Consider the following 20,595-nt stretch of genomic DNA (forward strand, 5'->3'; position numbering starts at 1 on the left):
CTCTCGAAGTCGAACCCTTTGAATTCCTTTATCTTTGCTTGATTTTAGTCTTTGTCGAAAATTCCAGCCAACAAACGTGGAGTTTCAGACTATGGATACTAGTAGTAGCGGGGGAACGATTACAGAGATATTTGATTATCATTTGACTCATGATAAGGTAAGGAGGGGAATGCAACATATAATTGTTGTGTCGAAGCCATAATATAACTTTGTATGTTTTGGGCTTGAGTCTTGATCGCCTATAAATAGGCGTATGACTTTGTATAGTTTTAAACAGTTAACAACTTTAGTAGTAATAGCTTCACAAGTTTTGAATCACATTATTTTCTCTCTTTTCTCTCTTCTTCTTCTTCCTCATATTTCTTGAAAACCATAATTGTTCTATCATTAAGAATGTTAGATTTTATATTTCTTCGTCGGTTATTTCACACGATCAAATTATATGCGGCGATTTTAAGAGTCACTTCAAGAGGAGATTTGAAGTTCTTTGAGGGGATCGTGTAATCCACTCAGTCAATGGTGGATTCTGAATCCCTATTTCCTAAGGAGACGTGGAACAACTACTGACCATGATTTCTCTCTACCTAAAAATGTCTTTTCTCACATTTTTTCATATTTGGGCTAGAGAAAGGCACTTGGGACGAGGAGATTGGGGCAAGGCAATACCCTCTAAAGTACGACATATAATCGTCGCCCCTCTTGAGACTACAAACTCTAGCTATCCCCATATCCTTTTCAAATAAAACACTCCATATATTAATCCACTACATAATTAAATTAAATTTTATTATCTTAAATAAATGATTTTTTTTTTTATAAGCTTAAATAAATGATTAATTAAGACATAGATTAAAATAAAATTAAAGAACCATCTGACCGGATAAAGGGGGAGGAGTCGATTGTGGGCGGCCAGAAGCAGTGAGAAATTCATTCATGTTTTACATTTTCATTCATTTCTTTAGATTTTCCTTCCCTTCTCCTGGTGCGAGGATGCAATTCCAGCGCAATTTCCTACCGTAACCCTCCGTCCCGCACCGTGATTTCTCTCTAAAGCAAACAAACTGTCATTCCTAACTTCAATTTCATTCTCACTCTTCACAACTAACACAGCGCTTGAGGGTCTTACAATATGATTCAAGTAGCGAATCCGTTCGAATTACTTCAATTTAAGACTTCTTCTTTCTTCGGAAACATCCCAAAACCCTTAATTTCCTTCCAACAAGCACAAACTAAAAGTAAGTTTAACATAACTCAAATCTACCAAAGTGAATTTTGAAATTGCTTATAGTAAGATTCAAATTTCATTGCAGGTTTTATTACGAAACCGTTAGTTATCAAAGCTAGGGCAAATGCTAGAAAAGAAAGTGCTAAAATTCGAAACAGAAAAATGCAGAAAAAGGTACCACAAATACAATTTAACTCTGATTTTTTTCCTCTATCTGTTATTAATATTATTATTTTTGTCCTGCATTTTTTTCAGTTTAATGGAACAGCAACACATCCAAGGCTTTCGGTATTTTGCTCGGATAAGCAATTGTATGCAATGCTTGTAGATGATCAAAACAAGAAGTGTTTGTTCTACGGAAGTACGCTGCAGAAATCGTTCCGAGAAAATCCTCCGTGTAGTACTGCTGTAAGTAGAGTTCACCTCATTTTAGATTCTGTACTCAGCAGGGGAAACAACTTTCGTTACATTATACTTCGGATTTTTCTTATGTGTTGGTGAAATATTGTTTTAGGAAGCTGCTCAACGAGTTGGAGAGGCTCTTGTGAAAGTTTGTGTTGATCTCAACATAAATGAAATATCATCCTACGATCGCAATGGGTTTGGTCGTGGAGAAAGGCTAAATGCCTTTGAGATTGCCATTTCCAATTATGGATTCTTGTCTAGATAGGTATGTAACTGATAGTTCTGCGGTCTTGACAAACACATCTGAAACTTTCTACTTTAGAAGTCGATTGGATATTGCTTTATCGTACAATCTTGGTTTTGATAGATCATTATAATATGAACTTTGAAATTATCCAGGCTTCAAATGTTATGAACTTTATGAGTTGGAAAATGGGGTGATCTATCTTGTTGAAACTCATTTCACTTATTCATATTACTAATTTAATGACGGTATTATTACATGTTGAAATATGTCTTAATGGTGTTAAATTCTGAATCACATGACACTATTGCGCATTTTAAGCAGAAAGAACTTGCTTCATTTTAAGTTTTCTCTATAAAATGCATTTAGATGTCATGACAAATGGGATAAAATTGAAGGATGTTTAGTATGTAATTTCCCTCGTTTTTCTTGGCTAGTTACTTACTAGGTGTAGGAAGTCTCGAGTCTACAGACATTATATTTTTAAGTTCCCTAATTTTGATGAGTCAAAACAATTGTTGAATTTATGAATTGGGTGAGTACATCTAATTAGTTGGTTGATTGAGCAGGACAAACAACAATTGAAGAATCTTATAACTAAAGTTTGTAAGTAGATCGAGCAAAGTTTGTTGTAAATTGCAACCGTTTGATGAAAAGTTTGGAGTACAGGTGAAGTGTTGCGCATGAAGAAATGTCTGGTGTCACCTAATTGATGATGAAAAGCCATATGTTGACTCAAGGTATGAGACAGACACGAAACTAGCTCCATGCACGGTGCAATGAATGAATACAAGATCCAATGGATATTATACCATGATTCAAGAAACCATCCGGGAAACTAGCATCATGCACAGTCTGAATACAAGATCCAATGGATATTATACCATGATTCAAGAAACCAACCGGGAAACTAGCATCATGCACAGTCTGTATAACAAAAGTGAAGTTTTAAGAGAATTTACATGAAGAAATTTTTACTTGAAGTACAAGTAAATTGTTGAAATCGCTTAGTTGACAGGCTTTTAGTTCCTATATTTGGTTTGATTGAACTAGTGCAAAAACACCATGGAAGTTTTGTTGTTGATAACTATATGTCTGGATGAATTATTGACTTTCAGTCCTTTGTTATTGACGTTCTCAGTGAACATATTAATGCATTGTTATCTTAGTGCATACCTTGTGGCAAACTGACATCATAATGGAAGAGTTATGATAGAAAAGCAAATGAGAAGTTATAAACATGCAAACACTAGTTCTGTATAAGCAAAAGATTATATGGAATGCAAATTTAATACTTGCATGGCATGCTACAATTGGAATAACATCGGAAATAATACTTAAAGGCACGACTGAGTGAGTGAGTAAAAATTACTAAACTATTGCAGAACTGGCATAGAAAATTGATAAAAATTTGAGGTTCCTTTCTACAATGGCATGTTTCCTGCAAAACATGGAACATGGGAGGACCAAGAACAATTATAGATTTAGGTTCAGGTGTTGAACTAGGACTATGACTCGACATAGGTAACAACTCAGATTCAGAAGTGAGAACAAAGATAGGTGCTCTAGGGAGGCTAGGTCATTTATATTCTCCCCCTAAGACTGAGAATGAACTCAGATTCAGAAGTGAGAACAAAGATAGGTGCTCTAGGGAGGCTAGGTCATTTATATTCTCCCCCTAAGACTGAGAATGAGTGAAGTGGGACACATTTTTATGAAATGTGACATCCCTTGAGACAAAAACTTCCGACTAGGAGGAGACAAAAACTTCCGACTAGGAGGATGATAACACTTGTATCCTCTTTTGTTAGGTGCGTAACCCAAAAAAGATACATCTGACGGCACGAAAATCCAACTCATTACAACATTGTTTATGAACATGAACAAATGCAACAGAGTCGAACACACGAAATTCAAGATTTTGTAATATGGAAACAAAGGGAAAATGTGAGAACATAAATTGAACAGTATTAACATTACCAAAAACTCAAGATGGGACACGATTAATCAACAACATCAATAAGAATTGTCTTTCCCCAATAAGAGTTGAGAACAAATGTTTAAAATAGGATATTGAGCAAACTAACGTCTAGATCGCCGCAAAAAGGTGTTGGGACGGCGGTGCATGTGTCTCACAGGCGGGTGGCAGAGACGCGGTTAGGGCTCGCGCACCGGGATGAATGTGGCGCGTGCAGTGGACTTTGGTGATGGTGTTTTGGTTTTGGCGGATCTATGGGCGGCGGTCACAATGGCGTGATCGTTGGTGGGAAAAACAGTCTCCAAATGGGTCAAACAAAAAATAACAGTGATAAAGATTAAACGGCAACTAGAAATAAAACAAAGCACGTCAAATAGAAACGATCCAAACAAAGGTCTAGAAATTGGGAGCTTTGTGATACCATATTGTAAAATAAAGCTTTGATATATCGAAGTTGTGATTACAATGCTAAAACAATCTTACTCAAATAGAGAAAAATAAACCTTAGAATTTGTTTAATAGACTTAAGACTAATATTATAAATTACTTTTTAAGAATAATATTTACAGCAAAGACATTATTACCCCAAAAATGCAGATTGCTAAAGATTTCCAGATGAAGAGGCTGTAGTAGTCAACAAATGACATCAACCGTATGTCTCCATATGTTTGTGCTTCTTTCCACAATTCTTCATTAACCATTTGGTTTTTATGCTGCATCAAATCAAACACAAGACATAATTCAGCTAACCGACAAAGAAGCGCACAGCCGCTGTATTTGATCTAACTGCATTATACTGCATCCAGGTTCTTCTAACAGCCATCCGTCGCTTAAAATTGTTGGCTGTAGAGAAAACACCAATGAAGAGATCCAACGGGGCCTGTGCAGATACAGGGCTTGATTTCAATAATTTCAGATCAACAATATGCTCCGAATCCTCTGATGTAGGCAGACCCCTTGCAAGAATAGATGCTAATTTTTGGTCTCCTGAAACTTTTATCTCACTGACCAGCCATGGCTCCAAGGTCTGAATCATTACCAGCAAAGTTAGTCAGCCTATTTAAACATACACTTATTCAATATATAACATTAAAAACATAAAAGCAAGAGGAAAAGAAAGTACTTCACGGAAAGCGAATGAAGTTATGTGTTTTCCATCAAGTGTCATCTGGATTCCCTCTGATCCCACTCTAATAGTTGCGACAAATGTTCAACTATGGTTGATTTTAGAATTGTGAGAAACTTTGACTTCAATTATGATGAACATGAATTCCTATGGATGTTAATGAGAGTATTTTTCACCTTTTTTAACCTCTTGAAAATCAACGGATGGACAACGTTCTTCTTCACCCCAATCATGAGTGATGTCCAGATGTTTTGGACAATCATGGGTGATTTCATCACCATGAAGCCTAACATTGTAGGATCAGGCTCCCTGGGAATTAGTTCTCCAGTCAAGTCTATCCGAAAATTACCTAGAATATCATTTGGAGTGCCAATAACTGTAATGGAAGAACCCTGTGTCAGACCACAAGATACTTGCAGAGTTGCAGTCTGTAAGTACTATTACCAAGTTCAGAAGAATTCATTTTATTAAGAAAATGGGGACACTGCTTCTCTTTTTCTCTTGAACTATCATTTGTATGACCTTGCCTTTGCCCTTCAACTGAGGAAAAAAGACTATCCCATACATTGGCAGCTTCCCTGATAGCTTCTGCTGCAGTAGGTAAACTCTGAACATGACCAATTAAATGTTTCAAGTGGTTCCATATCAGCAGAGTTTGTTGCTCTTGTTTGGAAAAGCTGTTTTTGGCAGAGGCTATATACTAAAATGTCCATAGAAATAACTTCAAGAGTACCTAGTGGATTTTGAATAGCAGGCGGAATCACAGTATATATCCATTCTAGAGGATTAGTACCATTAATAGAGACAGGTATAGTCAAATAACCTTCGCTGTAGGATTTTTCATGACCCCGTATCGCAGGATCATAAGCATAAAAAGTGTAAACAATAAGAGTGTGTTTGGATGGAGCATTTTAATGAGGGAAAATAATTTTTTGAGGGAATTTAAAATGATTTGACCAAAATCTATTGTTTGGATACAAAAATGAAGAATTGTTAAAATGATGGAAATTTATAGAGTATTTCATCTAAGTTAAATTTAATCATTTTGAAATGACACTAAAAACCAAAGAATTTGAAATTCCTCTCATGTTCCATAGAATGTATTTGTTATTATTATTTCTTCAAATTTTACAAATTGGTCCTCATATTTTCCAAAATTATAAAATTGAGCCTAAAAAATTTCAAAAAATTGCAAATTGCTCCTTAATAATTTTTAAAATTTACAATTTGGTCCTTCAAATTTTTAAAAATTGCAAATTAGTCCCTACTTTTTCATTTTTTAATTTGGTCCAAAAATTTTAAATTTTATAAAAAATGACACCAAAAGTCTAACAATGAATTATCTTAATACTCCATCCAAACAAAATAATTTAAAAATGAATGGATTTGAATTGAATCATTTGAATTGCTTTGAATTTTAAATTGCTTTAAAATTTCTAATTACCTCATCCAAACACACTCTAAGGTAATATACAATTTTTTCATATTGATGAATCTATCAATAAAGAAATATCTCTGAGACTTTATGGTACATGATCATAAGGATGCCAGACTACATCCAAATTATTGTCATTTCTACAATCCTTATCATAATTGTGGTGCAAAAAATGATTGAGTAGAAACAAATAAGGAACACAAATATTGTAAAAGTTCTTATTATATTTAAGGAAACATGTGAACCGAAACCTTGACCAGCTGTGTTTTTTTGTCTGTTGACAATAAGTTGGCACACAATGAAAGCACAAAGAACAAAGTAATTGGAAAAATATTGAGTCCGATTCTAGCGCCTTAGACCACTCGGCCAAGCTGTCTTACTGATAGAATTTTGGCCTGTCTTTTCCATATAAAAATATGTGTAAACTTATATAACTCTGTTAATGCTATATATGTCCTTTACAAGTTTGTGAACATCGATATGGAATATATACTATTAACATATCACTAACGACAAAATTCATAACGATTAAAACAAAAAGGGACAACTATTAATATAAACAAAGAATTAAATTTAAGAGCAAAATATTTTTAAAAAATATATTCATTGTGGTTTTACTAAATACTAATAAAAATTGTTAGACTCTAATTAGCTTGTTATACTTTATATTAACTAGTTTGCTAGAGATTGTTATATAATTAGTTAGATTATTATCTATGTTAGATTAGATTTGGATTTATAAATTATGTTTTTTTTTTCTAACTAGGTCTATAGATTAAGATTGATCATTTTTGTATCAGTTAGATTATTAATGCTAATTTCATTATTACTCAACTAAATTTTAATATGGTATCAAGAGTATAGATGATTTTGATTCTTTTCACCCTACATGTCATGCATTATTCTACGATTGAATTCTCATATTTCATTCTCAAAATCTTTGTATTTTTAGAGATTGATATCATCAAACAACATCATTATTTCATCTTTTTTTCTATCACTTCGCAAATATCATTTTGTTTCTCTCATCATCTTCTCTGACGAAGACAACCGTTGACAGTACCATTAACACTGATCTAACCATACCACCACCACGATCCACAACTTCTTCATCTCCTCAAGAACAACTCATCACCACCATTATTCTTAACCTAAACATTACACGCAACTATCAAATAAATATGATTGACTCATTTTTCATGCATCTAAGTGACTACCCTCGACCTCGTCACTGTATCACTGTCCCTAGACAACACTAACTACCACTCATGGTACGTTCAGTAAAAGTTGTCACTAACTTTAAGACTTCAAGTTACTCGACTTGATTCCATGTTTGATTAACACTTTGATAGGAACTTGAATCATCTGTTTGATGAGACTTGATTTATCTTCTTCTTGATTAGATGTCATCATTATAAATTATAGGACAATTGCAATTAACTCCCCTTTTGATAGTTGTCACTAATAGTTCTTGAAAGAGTTATCAACGCCAAAAATCATTTGACTTATGGAGTTATTGTCTGTTTGTAAGTTACCATCATCAAAACCAATTAAAAGTTATACCTCCACAACACATAGATCAATATATAGTTGATCTCATAGTCGTTGATCATTAACTTGTAATACTTATGTTCAATAATAATGAAAAGTATTTTTTTCCTTCATAAATTCACACAATTGAGTCTCCATTTTTACTCAAATTCAATCAAATAAGTCTATACAAGTATGAACAACACTAAAAATAAACCTATTAATTTAGTCCCTGTTTTTTTACGAACTAATGGGAGACCCGTGCGTCCGCACGGGTTCTGGTGTGGGTTGGACCGAATTTATCAGATACATATAATATTAAGTAAAAAAATCGAAATATATTTTCATATAAAATTGAAATATAGATTTTGCTATGTTTAAAAATAAATAAATTTTTTTAGAAAATCTCATAATATAAATAAAAAATAAATGTGATAAATATTGTATAGATTTGACTTTCTAAAAATATATAAAAATTGTAGAATCAGACTTTATCAGAAATTTAAAAATAAAAAATTTATAGGGACCAAAAATAAAAATCGATAATTTATAGGGACCAAATACATATTTAACCATAATATATATTATAATAATTCATATTTTATTTTGGATTCAAAATTATTTTAAAATAAATATATTAAATACATAAATAATTAAAAAAATACCAAATGTTTCTCGTGTTTGGATGCATACATTAATTTAAATAAATTTACTTTTATTTTCTTTAATTGTACAAAAAATATAATAACACGTGAGTTCACACGAATTTTGGTCTTGTAACCCGTGCGTTATGGGTTCATACGATACTGGTGTGTCACCTCAACATTCACACAGATTTTGGTCTGGTAACCCGTGCGTTCACACGGTACTGGTGTGTTTTTTGCGGGTTCACAAAGATTTTGACCTATTTACCCGTGTGTTCACACGAATTTTAGTCTACTTACCAGTGCGCGAACACTGATTTGGTGTGTTACATGTGTGTTCACACGACATCGAAGGCCTTGTAGTTAAGTTGTCTTCTAAAAATAAATACTGATTTGAAGGAATTCAACAAAGCAAAAGCAAGTTTTATGTTATCTAAAAATATTAATATTTGACATTGTTTTGAGATGTCTATAATTTTTTCTAGGTATTTTCAAGTATGATGATACAATTTTGTTTGATGTCCTCCAATATATTATTTCTTCAAACGCCAATGACTAAAAGAGAAAAAGAAATATGCCCTTCCGTGTAAAACCAATAAAAGATGTATCGAATTAAAATATATTTCAAAATTTTAAATATTTATAAATCATGATAAATAATATTGATTTACATTGTTGTGTGTGCACTATCTTTAAACTCATATAAGTAATAAGTAAGGAAACAAATAAGTGATATGTAATGGAACAAATAAGTTGTATAAGTAATATACAGGTAAATATGATAACCATCCATAATTATCATTATCTCTGCAACCTTCAAGATATTGAAGTCTTTCAAGATAATTTTTAGAGCCTGGATTATGCCTTTGAAACCGTTTGTGGTACAAATTTGAAACCGCTTCTAACGCTTCAGTATTGGATATATCTAACATTATATGTAGAAACATCAGCTATCGGAGTAGAACTGCAAGGGCACCCTAACCGTAATCAAATCGACCTCTTGCAAGAGCCTCAAAATTTATCTTGGCACTGTAGGAATTTGCAGGTCCATCTTTGAGTGTGATGCATACAGAGCCAAATCGGTCTAAAACCGATTTAAAGACGAGGGTAAGGTCTACGCAACATAGCTGAAATTTCAACGAACCAGAGATGTTAGAAAAACGAATACAGGACAAATAACTTAGCCAACAAAGTGAACTGTTTATATAGTTAAATCATGAAAAACGAAACTGCAACTACATGAGGAATACCTGAAATGAACCCAACAAAGTGAATATGGTGTTTCCCTTTAAAATGGTATCCATCTTCCTCATAGATTTGGTACTAAAACATAAAACTTTGCATGTTTAGAATTTTAACTATTATAAGCAAACAAATGAATTAGTCAATCATAAAAGGAGGTAGTTGAAAGCATACCAATCACCTACAGCAGTCTCCGTGTTAGTGTCTTGTCTAATTGTTGCATAATATCAACAATCAACAAAGGCATACAATTGTGAATATCTGACCTACTGATGTATGAAAATGCAATGAAGTTTTAGTTAGAACATGAAAAAATCTATTCCTGACAAAAATAATAAACCATAGATTCAATAGTTCACGGGTTTGTAACTATTCCTGCAATGCATATTTGAATAGAGTTCAGATTTTGTAACTATTTTGCAAAGAGCTTTTACAATTCAACTTCCCCTACCTCTTATAATAAATCACTATAGAATAATATCAGTCACAAATTCGGCACAATATCACTCAACAACATCACGAACTTAACCAATGCATTATTGTAATGAAGATATGATAACCTCCCATTTACCAATGGTAAAAATAACTTATGCGCGATATGCCATCCATCAAGCCAACTTTATGTACCTGCATCACATCAACTCAAACAATGCACAGCAAACTCAAACAATGGTCATCCAAAAACATAAATTGCCTTCAAGTAGGAGTGGAAAATTTCCTTTATATTCGACAACATATTAAATCACACGGAAGAACATTATCGTAAAGAGAATCATTAAACAGGAAAAACCGTTGGATACATTTCATACATGTTTTGCAGCATGCACTATATGGCGCTTAGTTACGATAATTAATACGACAATATAATTCTAAGATAACCTAAAAAAACTATAGTCATATGTCATATAAATTTGTAAATCGAGTAGAAGCTTCTTTAACCGTTAAAACAGAAATTCAGTAATAAAGAGTTTGTGAAAATAATAACAACACTCCCAAATATATAGGGCCATCACAAAATATCAGTTTTAATAAACAACATAAGTTTATCACTGAAAAAGCTATGGCCATTACAATGAAAACACAATCTCTTCTAGGCCACCACCCTAAGCATCAAATTGAAAGCCCCTAGCTGACATGAAGTTGGACCAATCCCACGGTGTTGTATCTTCATCAGAAGAACTGAAGACTGATTGTTTGGCTACTCTCCTAAATGTTCGTCTCCTCCTTTTCCTGTTTCTCCATTTTTGAGCAGCCACTGTGACTCCATGTAGGAGATGAGCAATTCCCGCTGGCCCCCCATGTAACACCCCGAATTTAATTAATTATTTAATTAAATTAAATCAAGGATTTATTCGTTGGAATTAGTCGAAGTCGGTATTTATCGGTATTATTCTAAAGGCGTAAATTGGATTAATATGTTATTTTGAGCAGTTAAGTTGTGGTCGGATTTATTAGTCGGATTAGTCAGATAAGTACAATTGCGAGTTGGTATTAATTAAGTTAAGGAGCAATTGTAGTTGGGGAATATTATTGGGAATAATATTCGTTATGTTATGTGATTATACAATTATGTGTGTTATCTGACTTAATTATGTAATTAGAGCAATATTATGAATTGGGCCTATATAGAATATGAGATTGGATTGTGGTTTAAGCCCAATAAAGAAAAGAAGGATAGTAAGAGTTAGGGTTTTAGAGATTAAACCTCATAACTCATTTTGTGGAAAAGAAGAGAAAGAAGAGAAAGAAGAGAAAGAAGAGAGGAAGAGAAGAAAGTTATGGCATGAAGAGAGGGATGACTCCATTGAAGAGGAGGCTTTTGCTAAGGTAAGGGTGGGGTTCTTACTCTCTAAGGGTTGGCATGATGATGTATATGGTGGGTTAGATTGTATGTTATTCTCCATGGAAGTTGTGTGTAGAGATGTTAGGGTTTATGAACAAATGTGTAAATTCATGATTTGAAATGTGTTTTAATTGATGTTTGATGATTGTTATGATGTTAGAAGATCCATAATATATGTTGTATTTGTGTTTATAACATATATTCCATTGTTGTTCATGATGGTTGGTGTTTTCAGCTTGATTGGGTTGAGTTTGGGGTTTTTTGGATGGGTTTCGTATGCTGTTTTCTGTGTTTTGGGGGTTTCTGAAATCGCCAGTTCGCGCCGCGAACCTCTGTTGGCGCCGCGAACTGCTTGGCAGAAACTTAGGAATTATTTGATTCACTCAGTTCGCGCCGCGAACTTTGTTGGCACCGCGAACCCTGTTTTACAGAACTTTTTCCAAACTTTGAAATGATGTAATTTTTGATCCGTAACTCCGTTTTAAGCGCCGTTCGAAGCGTTAGAAAGCTAACGCAATGAACTATATCATGATTCAATAAAATGATTCATAGGATATATTATCCTATTATGTTTATTGGGATTAAGTGATGAACTATGTTGTGTTAACATGTGAAGTATGTTCTTTGCTATGAATCAATGTAACCATGTTGCGGTATAACTTGATGTATGTTTTCCTTATGACGATACAATGTTATTGAAATGATAATATGTGCCTTCCTTATAATGAGATAATGAGATATGTGATGATATGCATAATTGATAAAGATGTTGTATGCTATATGTGATTAATTGTGCGTATTTGATGTGTATGAGTCGACGATGATGCCATGTGATGAATTAAGAATATATATGTCTTTATTAGGAAGTTGAATATAACGTGTTATGATGATTACTTGGATTAAGGAATATGAAGAATTTGTTGATGTTTGTTGTTGTTGTGCAATATAATGAATTGTTGTTGTTGTAACATGATGAATCGTTGTTATTGTTGTATTATGTTGATAAGAATGAAGTTGAATAGAGGTTGTATGTCGATATGATGTGATGATATGATTGAGATGTGGTAAATTACTATGATACGGTTATTGCCATAGAACCTTGGCATTGAGTTGATGTTGTTTAGTTGATGTGGTTATGTTGTTTAAGTTGATTATGTTGTTTAAGTTGATTATGTTGTTTAAGTTGATTATGTTGTTCAAGTTGATTATGTCGTTTAAGTTGATTAAGTGGTTTAAGTTGTGTTTGTGGATGTGCATCATTTGAGTCGCATCCATTGCATTGTTTAAGACGGCCCTTGTGGCAATTGTTTGAGACGACCCTTGTGGCAAATGTTTGAGACGGCCCTTGTGGCAAATGTTTGAGACGGCCCAATGGCAAACTGTTTGAGACGGGAGTTTTACTCTAATGGTACCACATGCATATGCATAAGTTTGAGTCACATTCGAGTCGCATTTGAATTGCATTTGAATTGTGTTTGGATTGTTGAGATGACGAGGTGTTTGTTGTGACGTGATAATGATGTGTTTGTTGTGACATATTTGATATCATACTTGTATATTTGAATATGTGATTAATGACATCGTTTCCGTTTTGAAAGTTGTATTATATTGATAAGTTGTTTTGCGGTGAGACTTGTTGCAAGATGTTATGTGATGCGAAGTGGTGAAATTATGTATGATCTATATCTCCTATATTATTTATCATGCATTCCTTTATATTGTAAGATATCTCACCCCTTTGCTGATATTTCCCCTACCATGGGAAATGGGCAGGTACTCAAGATTAGTCGTGGAGGTCTGAGGTTATTTATGTGAAGTCTTTATGTTGCTTTATGGCAAGTCGAGTTGGTGTCCATTGCTCTGATACGTAGCACTCGGGGGGATTAGTCGTTATTATATGATTATTGTATTCCATGATGGCATTTGTGTTAAGTTGAATTTGTCATACCCCAATTTTTGACCCTAAGATCCTATATCATTCATATCCCAATCATTAATCAAGAGCTTCACTTGGAAGTTTTGTTTGTGGTGTTGAACTCACCTCATCAATAAGAGGGACCATCAAGCACCAATGATTGTTTATATTGTATGCATATTGTACTAACCCAAATACCAAAAATATTGCTTTGTTTCTTTGTAGGCTTTTGTTTTGTAGGTACCAAGCCAAGACATGCAATAAACAAGGCATTTTTCATATTTTGGACTGATGAAATCGATTTCCCTACTGGGTAAATCGATTTCCCTGCAGCAATCTTCAACAAAATCACATTCTGGACAGCATGAAATCGATTTCCCTCTTGGGTAAATCGATTTCCCTAGTGTATTTTGCGCCAAATTCTCTTTTGGAACAGTGTGAAATCGATTTCACTCTTGGGGAAATCAATTTCCTTAAGGCGAAATTCAAAAAAATATGAGGGAAGCTTGACATCATTTTGGCACCTTTTTATTTGATCATTTTATCAATTTTCCACCTCATCAAAATTAACCCCTTCATTAAACCCACTTAAACCTCATTTTACCATTTTTTTACCATTTAAATTCCACTTAAATACCAATTAACCACAAATTAATTACCAAACACAAAAAGACCAAATTACCACTACTCTTGCTCCAACTCTATAAATAGAGACCTCTACTCTCTCATTTCTCAAGCTTTGAGAGCCAAAAAACCCCTTGCAATTTCTCTTCTCATCCCTACCAAATTCACCAAAGCTCTTTGTTCTTTCATAAAGTTTGTGAGTCACACCTTGAACCTCACAAACTTTGAGCTAAGCCACCTTTCTTTTCACTCTTTTTCTTCATATTATTGAGAGATCAAGATTTGTGTTGGTGATTCTTGAAGTAGATCTAAGTTTTGTTCAAGATTTGGTAATTTTCTTCATCTTTATTCATCCATCATAATGTGATTCTTTTGTGCTTGTGTGTGATGCATCTTTGGTGCTATATTGGTCCTATTTGATGGTGAATTGATGGAAAATTCGTGCTCCAATTCATATGTGATCATAAGGTGTTTGTATGTTTGCTTAAGTCAAGTTTTATGTTTCTTAATGCTGATTTTTTGAAAACTGCACTGAGGAAATCGATTTCCTCCTTAGGGAAATCGATTTCCATTCCGTTTCTGCGCCAGATTTGAAAACCTGCATTAAGGAAATCGATTTCCTCCTTAGGCAAATCGGTTTCCCCTGGGACAGAATGTGTTTTTTTGCCTTTTTATGCTTGTTTTGGCTTCCTTCTTCCTCCACTTCATTAATATCATTGGATCTAGGATATTGATAGGTTTGAAATGACCAAATCCATAATATTAGATGAATTATATTAATGATAGTGTAAGTTGATTATCTTTTATGCATTTTATTCTTCTTCTCCTTCTTTTTTTCTTTTGATCGATGAAAGTCTTAAACACCTTGAGAATTCTTATGGATTCTTGGTAAAGACTAGATCGTTACCTATTTTCTTTTCGTGCGGTATTGCTTTCGGAGAGTGATCTACATATCACTTCTCTCGCATGCATTAGCACATAAAGTTTTGACCGGCCTCGTTGTAGGGTGATTTCTACATAAATCACTTGGCGATCTGCTTAACATAGCGCAATATTTCGTGTCCCGAATAAAAAAGATCAAATATGGAAGAGAATTGTATGCGGTTGATTTAAGACTTATGGAGGTTTATCGTGTAGTCTCTATGATTTTATCAAGCTTCTGATAAATTTCCATTGAATTTAAATCCGAGAACATCCTTCACTCACCATCGATCTTCATTACTAACTTTGATAACATACTTGACAAGTTTCAAGATGGTTATCTTTAACATCTAACAACTAACTTTAATTTCCGCAATTTATTATATTGCTCTTTATATTTCTCGCTTTATCGCTTTATTTTATCATTTCATCATACTTACATTCCGCTATTTTTCCTTTGTCCATTTGGACGTTTATATTTCCGCTATTTTCTCTTTGTCCACTTGGACACTATGTTTATGTTTCCGCTATTTTCTTTTGTCCACTTGGACTATACTTTACTTTTATTCTAAAACACTAATAAACAACCAAAATCTAAAAAACACTTAAGGCTCTCTTTTGGACTATTGGTTACTATCCCTAGCATTTTGGAGATTCGGACTTATGGACTTAGGACCTCTGGACCCTCATTCTGATATTACTCTGCTGTTATTTTGTCTGTCTGGCATTGGATTGTTGTCTGTTTGTGTGTGCAGGTATTTCCTTGAAAGCCCTTGATGGTTAATTCCAAGGCATTGATATAAGGATTTTACCCGAAAACAGCCGTTACTCTGCCCGATTTTCGTCAGAATTTTAATGTGCTTAATGCAAAGTGGTGCTAAGATAATAAATTCATCTGGATCCCCAAGTGATAATGTTTGGTTTGGTAATGATAAGTTCAAAGGATGGGAAATCTACCTTGACTCACAATGTCAAGTGTTGGCTTCTTCTTCGGTTAGACCGTTTCTTTCCTTAGCTTTTATTTTACGCAATAGGATAGCCTCTTCATCTCCTCCCATTCTTAAATTTTCAAAATCTTCTCCCTTTTTCAAAAACCTTCTTATGTTTGCAAACCTTTCAAAACCTTTTCTTTAAAAAATATCTTTGCCCTTAGTGGCCTTTTTCAAAAGCTTAAACACTGTTAATTATCGAAACGAGTGGTTATACCCCATGATTTTGAAATTGATTGATATAATGAGATCTTTTCCGCGTGAGAGAGCTAGTGGCATACTAGTTGATTTTATCCGAGTTGGAGCCCTTCTTTCATTTGCGATGCAAAGAACTCATTTGTTCTCATGCTCAAGATCAATGGCTGAGTATTTCTCTCCGACGATGATAAAGTGTTTATTCGTTTTTAAAACGTTTTTCCCTTTAAGCGGAACTACATTAGCTCTGACTTCTCCATTGCACTGAGGAGGTATGTAGGCAAAAAGCTTAACGCTTTGCCGAGCTTATTTTAAAAATAAAACAAACCCTTTTTAGCACACACGACACAGATTTTCAAAAAGGTTCCTGTGGAGTACCACAGATATGAGGGGTGCTTAAAACCTTCCCCTTGTATAAACAACACTCGTACCTAAGATCTCTTCTTTTTTGTTTTAAAAACAAACTTTGGGTTTTATTCGTTCTTTTCTCTTTTCCTTTGGAAACAATAAAGCGCGGTGGCGACTTTCACTGAAATATTGAGTCGAGTCAATTCCATGGCTTCGATCTCAGATTTTCCCCGCTACAGAAAAATGGCGACTTCACTGGGGATCCAGTTTTAAGCGTGTTAAGCCTATTTTTGTTTATCTGTGTGTTTTTTATCTGTATATATTGTTGTGTGCTTTGTATGTTTATTTTCTTTTTTCTTTTTGGTGCTCGATGGTTCCTCTGTGATGAGATAAAGTCCTAACCCGGACTTTGGTGAGCAACTTGAGATAGGAGGTGGTAAGACCAATAGTCGCATGTCAGGAGCAATCCTTACCATGAGCATCATATGGTGGAACCCCAATTAGTGGAGGCCTCATGGAAGGTAGTAGATGTTGTTACGAACCATCGTAAGAACGCTATTACTTTCAATAGTGAGTGTCCGTAGAAGCTGAATGGCCTAGAACCTTTTAACCCATCTAAGCCTTTTTAGGATGTAGTGCAGAAACAAGATCAAGTACCAATTTGAGCTTGTTGTCATGCGATACTACGCTCAGACGAGGTCTTTTTAGGCATATTATTGGCGCCCATGAGCAATTGTGCGTGCCGGTAATATCCGATAGAAGATTGAAAACTCTGGGAACCTTTGTAGAACCCATTCGGCAGGTACAAAATTCCTTAGATCATACCTTTTGGGATGGTTGGACCCATGGCTCCATGCTCGTGACGTCGAACCTTTGAACTATGATCTTATGTGACCTTGCGTACTCTTGGTTGTGGTTAATGCATAAACCATGCATTCATGCATCCATGAAAACTCTTTTTCTTTTGATTTTCAAGGAACTTAGAGGTCTTTCCTTGTAAACATTATAAGTTTCATCAAACTCAATGGATCTTGGGTGTTGATGGGGTGAAAATTCTAATCCACCAAAATGGATGATTGATTTTGATGATAACTTAATCAAAGCTTTAGTCCAATGTTTGAGTGTTTACAAGTTAATATCTTAAGTTCCTTGAAACTCAAAAATTAAAATAAAATAAAACAAATTACTGCATTGCATGCATCATTCTACACTTGGTCCTGCTTTCTAAAGAAATCCTCCAGAGCCTTATTTCCTTTCTCATGGTATCATCAATACAACACTCTTGCTAAGAAGAAATGGAAAGCATAAAACAAGAGATTCTTGAGCTCCGTGAAAAGAGGTGGTTACTTTGAAGGCTGGTATGGAGCATCTGACTGCTCTGGTTGAGGCTTTAGTTGCTGCCCAAGTCAATCCTTCTATGAAGGAAGAAAGGATGGCAAAGGTCTTTCTTGAAACTCTGAACTCATCCCTTCCTAAGGGGATAGTAGTCCGTACACCTACTGACTCCCATGGAGAGGTGGATATGAAATCGCTTCTAGAAAATGATGTCCGAAAGGAGTGTTTGCTTGAAGAAGGTAACTCAGTTGGTAGTGTGAAGAAGTTGGGTATTGACTTTTCAAAGAAGAGAATCAGGGGAGGAAACAATCATCATCAACATCAGCATGTTTCCTATGTCATTCCTGTATCCAATTCAGTTCATGCAATTCCAGATTATCAGCAGAGTACTCGTCAACGAGCTCCTCCACTGAATGAGCAAAATCAATCTCGAAAGCCTAATTTTGATCCTATCCCTATGACCTACACAAAATTGTTCCCTGCTCTAGTTCATAAGGATTTGGTTCAGACAAGGTCACCACCTCCAATTCCAGAGAAGATTCCATGGTGGTACAATGCTGATGTTACTTGCGCTTTTCATCAGGATGCTCCCGGACACAGTTTAGAAGATTGTTGGGCTCTAAAGGTTGAAGTTCAAAGATTGACTCGTGCTGGTATTTTGGCTTTCTGAGACATTGGCCCTAATGTTCAAAACAATCCCTTGCCAAAGCATGAATGAAGATCTATTAGTGGCAGCCATGAAGTTTGAAAGATGTTTCCTTCAGCACAAACCCAGATAGAAAGAGCCTTCTCAATTTTTTTAGTATTCTTACTGTTTGTTCATTTGTAATATTTCTTGTTTTCCAATGCATTGTTTGCATGTAGAAACTTGTTTATTTTTGAACGTTAATGCTAATGCAATGATAATGTTTGTCTTGAAGTAATCCATTCGTTTCACTCATGTTTATTTGTTTTTATGCATTATGATACCAATTACTTTTGCCAAAATCTTGCTTATGCAAAGATTGGAAGGAGGATGATGATCTGAAAACGCAAAATTTCTGGTTGTATGCTTTTGAATAAGACCCTGCTGATGATGTACAGGCATTGTTTCAAATTCCCAAACACCAGAGATATAAGGAAGATAATCCCTTGTTAACCCCTTTTGAGCCTTGAAGTAGGAGTTTCTTTTCTAAACGAAAAACCCTAATTTTTAACTTGGGGCAGGGTAGTGTTCAGTTGATTTGACCGAGTGTTCAGATTTCAAAAAGGATTGTGCATCCAAGGGTCGAATACGTCATATCCACATCAAAGGATGGATCATGGGAAACCACAATGGTTATTCCCCGCGCATCAAAAGGCTGGAAAATGTGAAACCACAATGGTTATCCTCCATCCGCCAAAGAATGAGGCAGTCACAACCCTCTCAACAAGTCAAGACAAAGTCAATGTCACACGATTTGTTCAAATCAAAAGAATAAAAAGGAAAGAAAAAAAGAAAGAAGAAAAAAGCTCGCTAAGTCAAAAACTTGAAAACAAGTGACTTAGGCAAAAGTTAGAGCATCCCGCTGGACGACCAATTCAAAAGAATCAGTCCAGGCAAAAGTTAGGGAAATAAATAAAAAAAAAGAAAAGAGAAAAGAGTGAAAAGTGAAAAGAAAGGACTACAAAGCAAAATTCCTCAACAGTGAACAAATCTGTGTGAATACAAAAATGAAGACAAAAGGGTGACTGCTACTCCAAGAAAGCTTCATTAGGTCCTTAATGGCACAAAATCCTTTTGAGAGATGAATACTCATGTTGAGTTAACTGAACATAGGACTGGAGAACATCACGAAGTTGGGGTGGGCTAAATAAACTTTGAGCCTAAAAATCTTTTTTTCTGAAAATCGTGAACCAGGCCACGTTACAACCCTCAAAAGTCCTAATTTAAGCATGGTTTATTTCGAGAGCATACTTAAACAGGAAAGCGTTCCCGACTCCTATCGGTTATGCTGAAAACTTGTGTTGGTATCATATGCATACAAAAATCAATGTCATTCCTTAACCAGTGATTCGTTCACAAGGTTTTGCGACATCTTTTTGAAACTTCAAGACATACATAATTGTTGCATTTTCATTATCATTCTCAGAATAAACATTTTTTTGCTTGTAAACATTTGTTTGACATTCAGGAAGTTTACATCTGATCATCAGTAGAAAACTAAAACATTGCCATGGGCATGTTGTTTTCCCAGTATAATGCTTTCGCCAAGTTCGATTACCATTATGGGGCAAAGCCTGAAGACTCTGTCGAGCAAAACACTGTGACAAGTGCACTCAATCTGGGGCAGTTACGTCGAGATTCGACAAATCTCTCCAAGAATCTGTTGATCTGGGGCAGATTATTCCAAGTCTTCATGACGCCAAGGATCTCTATGAACCTTTTTGAGGTAGTTTCCTCTCATAGACCATGTAGTCTGGGGCATGTTGTGAATCAAAAGTTACCTTTATCACCTCATTAGCTTGAAGTACAAAGGTCGTTGCCATGATCAATCCAGAGTATGTCACTCTCTACCATGTAGTTTTGAGACAACGGTTGACTGTTGGGTTTTCTTTCTCACCTTGTGTTGAGTTT

General features: G+C 34.8%; 1 protein-coding gene and 1 pseudogene across 1 annotated transcript; one reads left to right on the forward strand and one right to left on the reverse strand.

Annotated features, from left to right (window-relative positions):
* Positions 1–875: 875 nt before the first annotated feature.
* LOC131636862 (uncharacterized) lies at positions 876–2,736 on the forward strand. The gene is made up of 5 exons (XM_058907450.1): positions 876–1,235; positions 1,311–1,399; positions 1,481–1,633; positions 1,740–1,895; positions 2,444–2,736. Exons 1-4 carry the CDS (start codon positions 1,130–1,132, stop codon positions 1,893–1,895), a joined length of 504 nt encoding a protein of 167 aa, XP_058763433.1. The 5' UTR covers positions 876–1,129; the 3' UTR covers positions 2,444–2,736.
* A 1,582-nt stretch (positions 2,737–4,318) lies between these two features.
* On the reverse strand, positions 4,319–5,888 carry LOC131636866 (beta-1,3-galactosyltransferase GALT1-like; annotated as a pseudogene).
* Between the last annotated feature and the right edge of the window lie 14,707 nt (positions 5,889–20,595).

Source organism: Vicia villosa, unplaced genomic scaffold, assembly GCF_029867415.1.
Source record: "Vicia villosa cultivar HV-30 ecotype Madison, WI unplaced genomic scaffold, Vvil1.0 ctg.001844F_1_1_3, whole genome shotgun sequence".
In the NCBI taxonomy this organism is placed as follows: domain Eukaryota; kingdom Viridiplantae; phylum Streptophyta; class Magnoliopsida; order Fabales; family Fabaceae; genus Vicia; species Vicia villosa.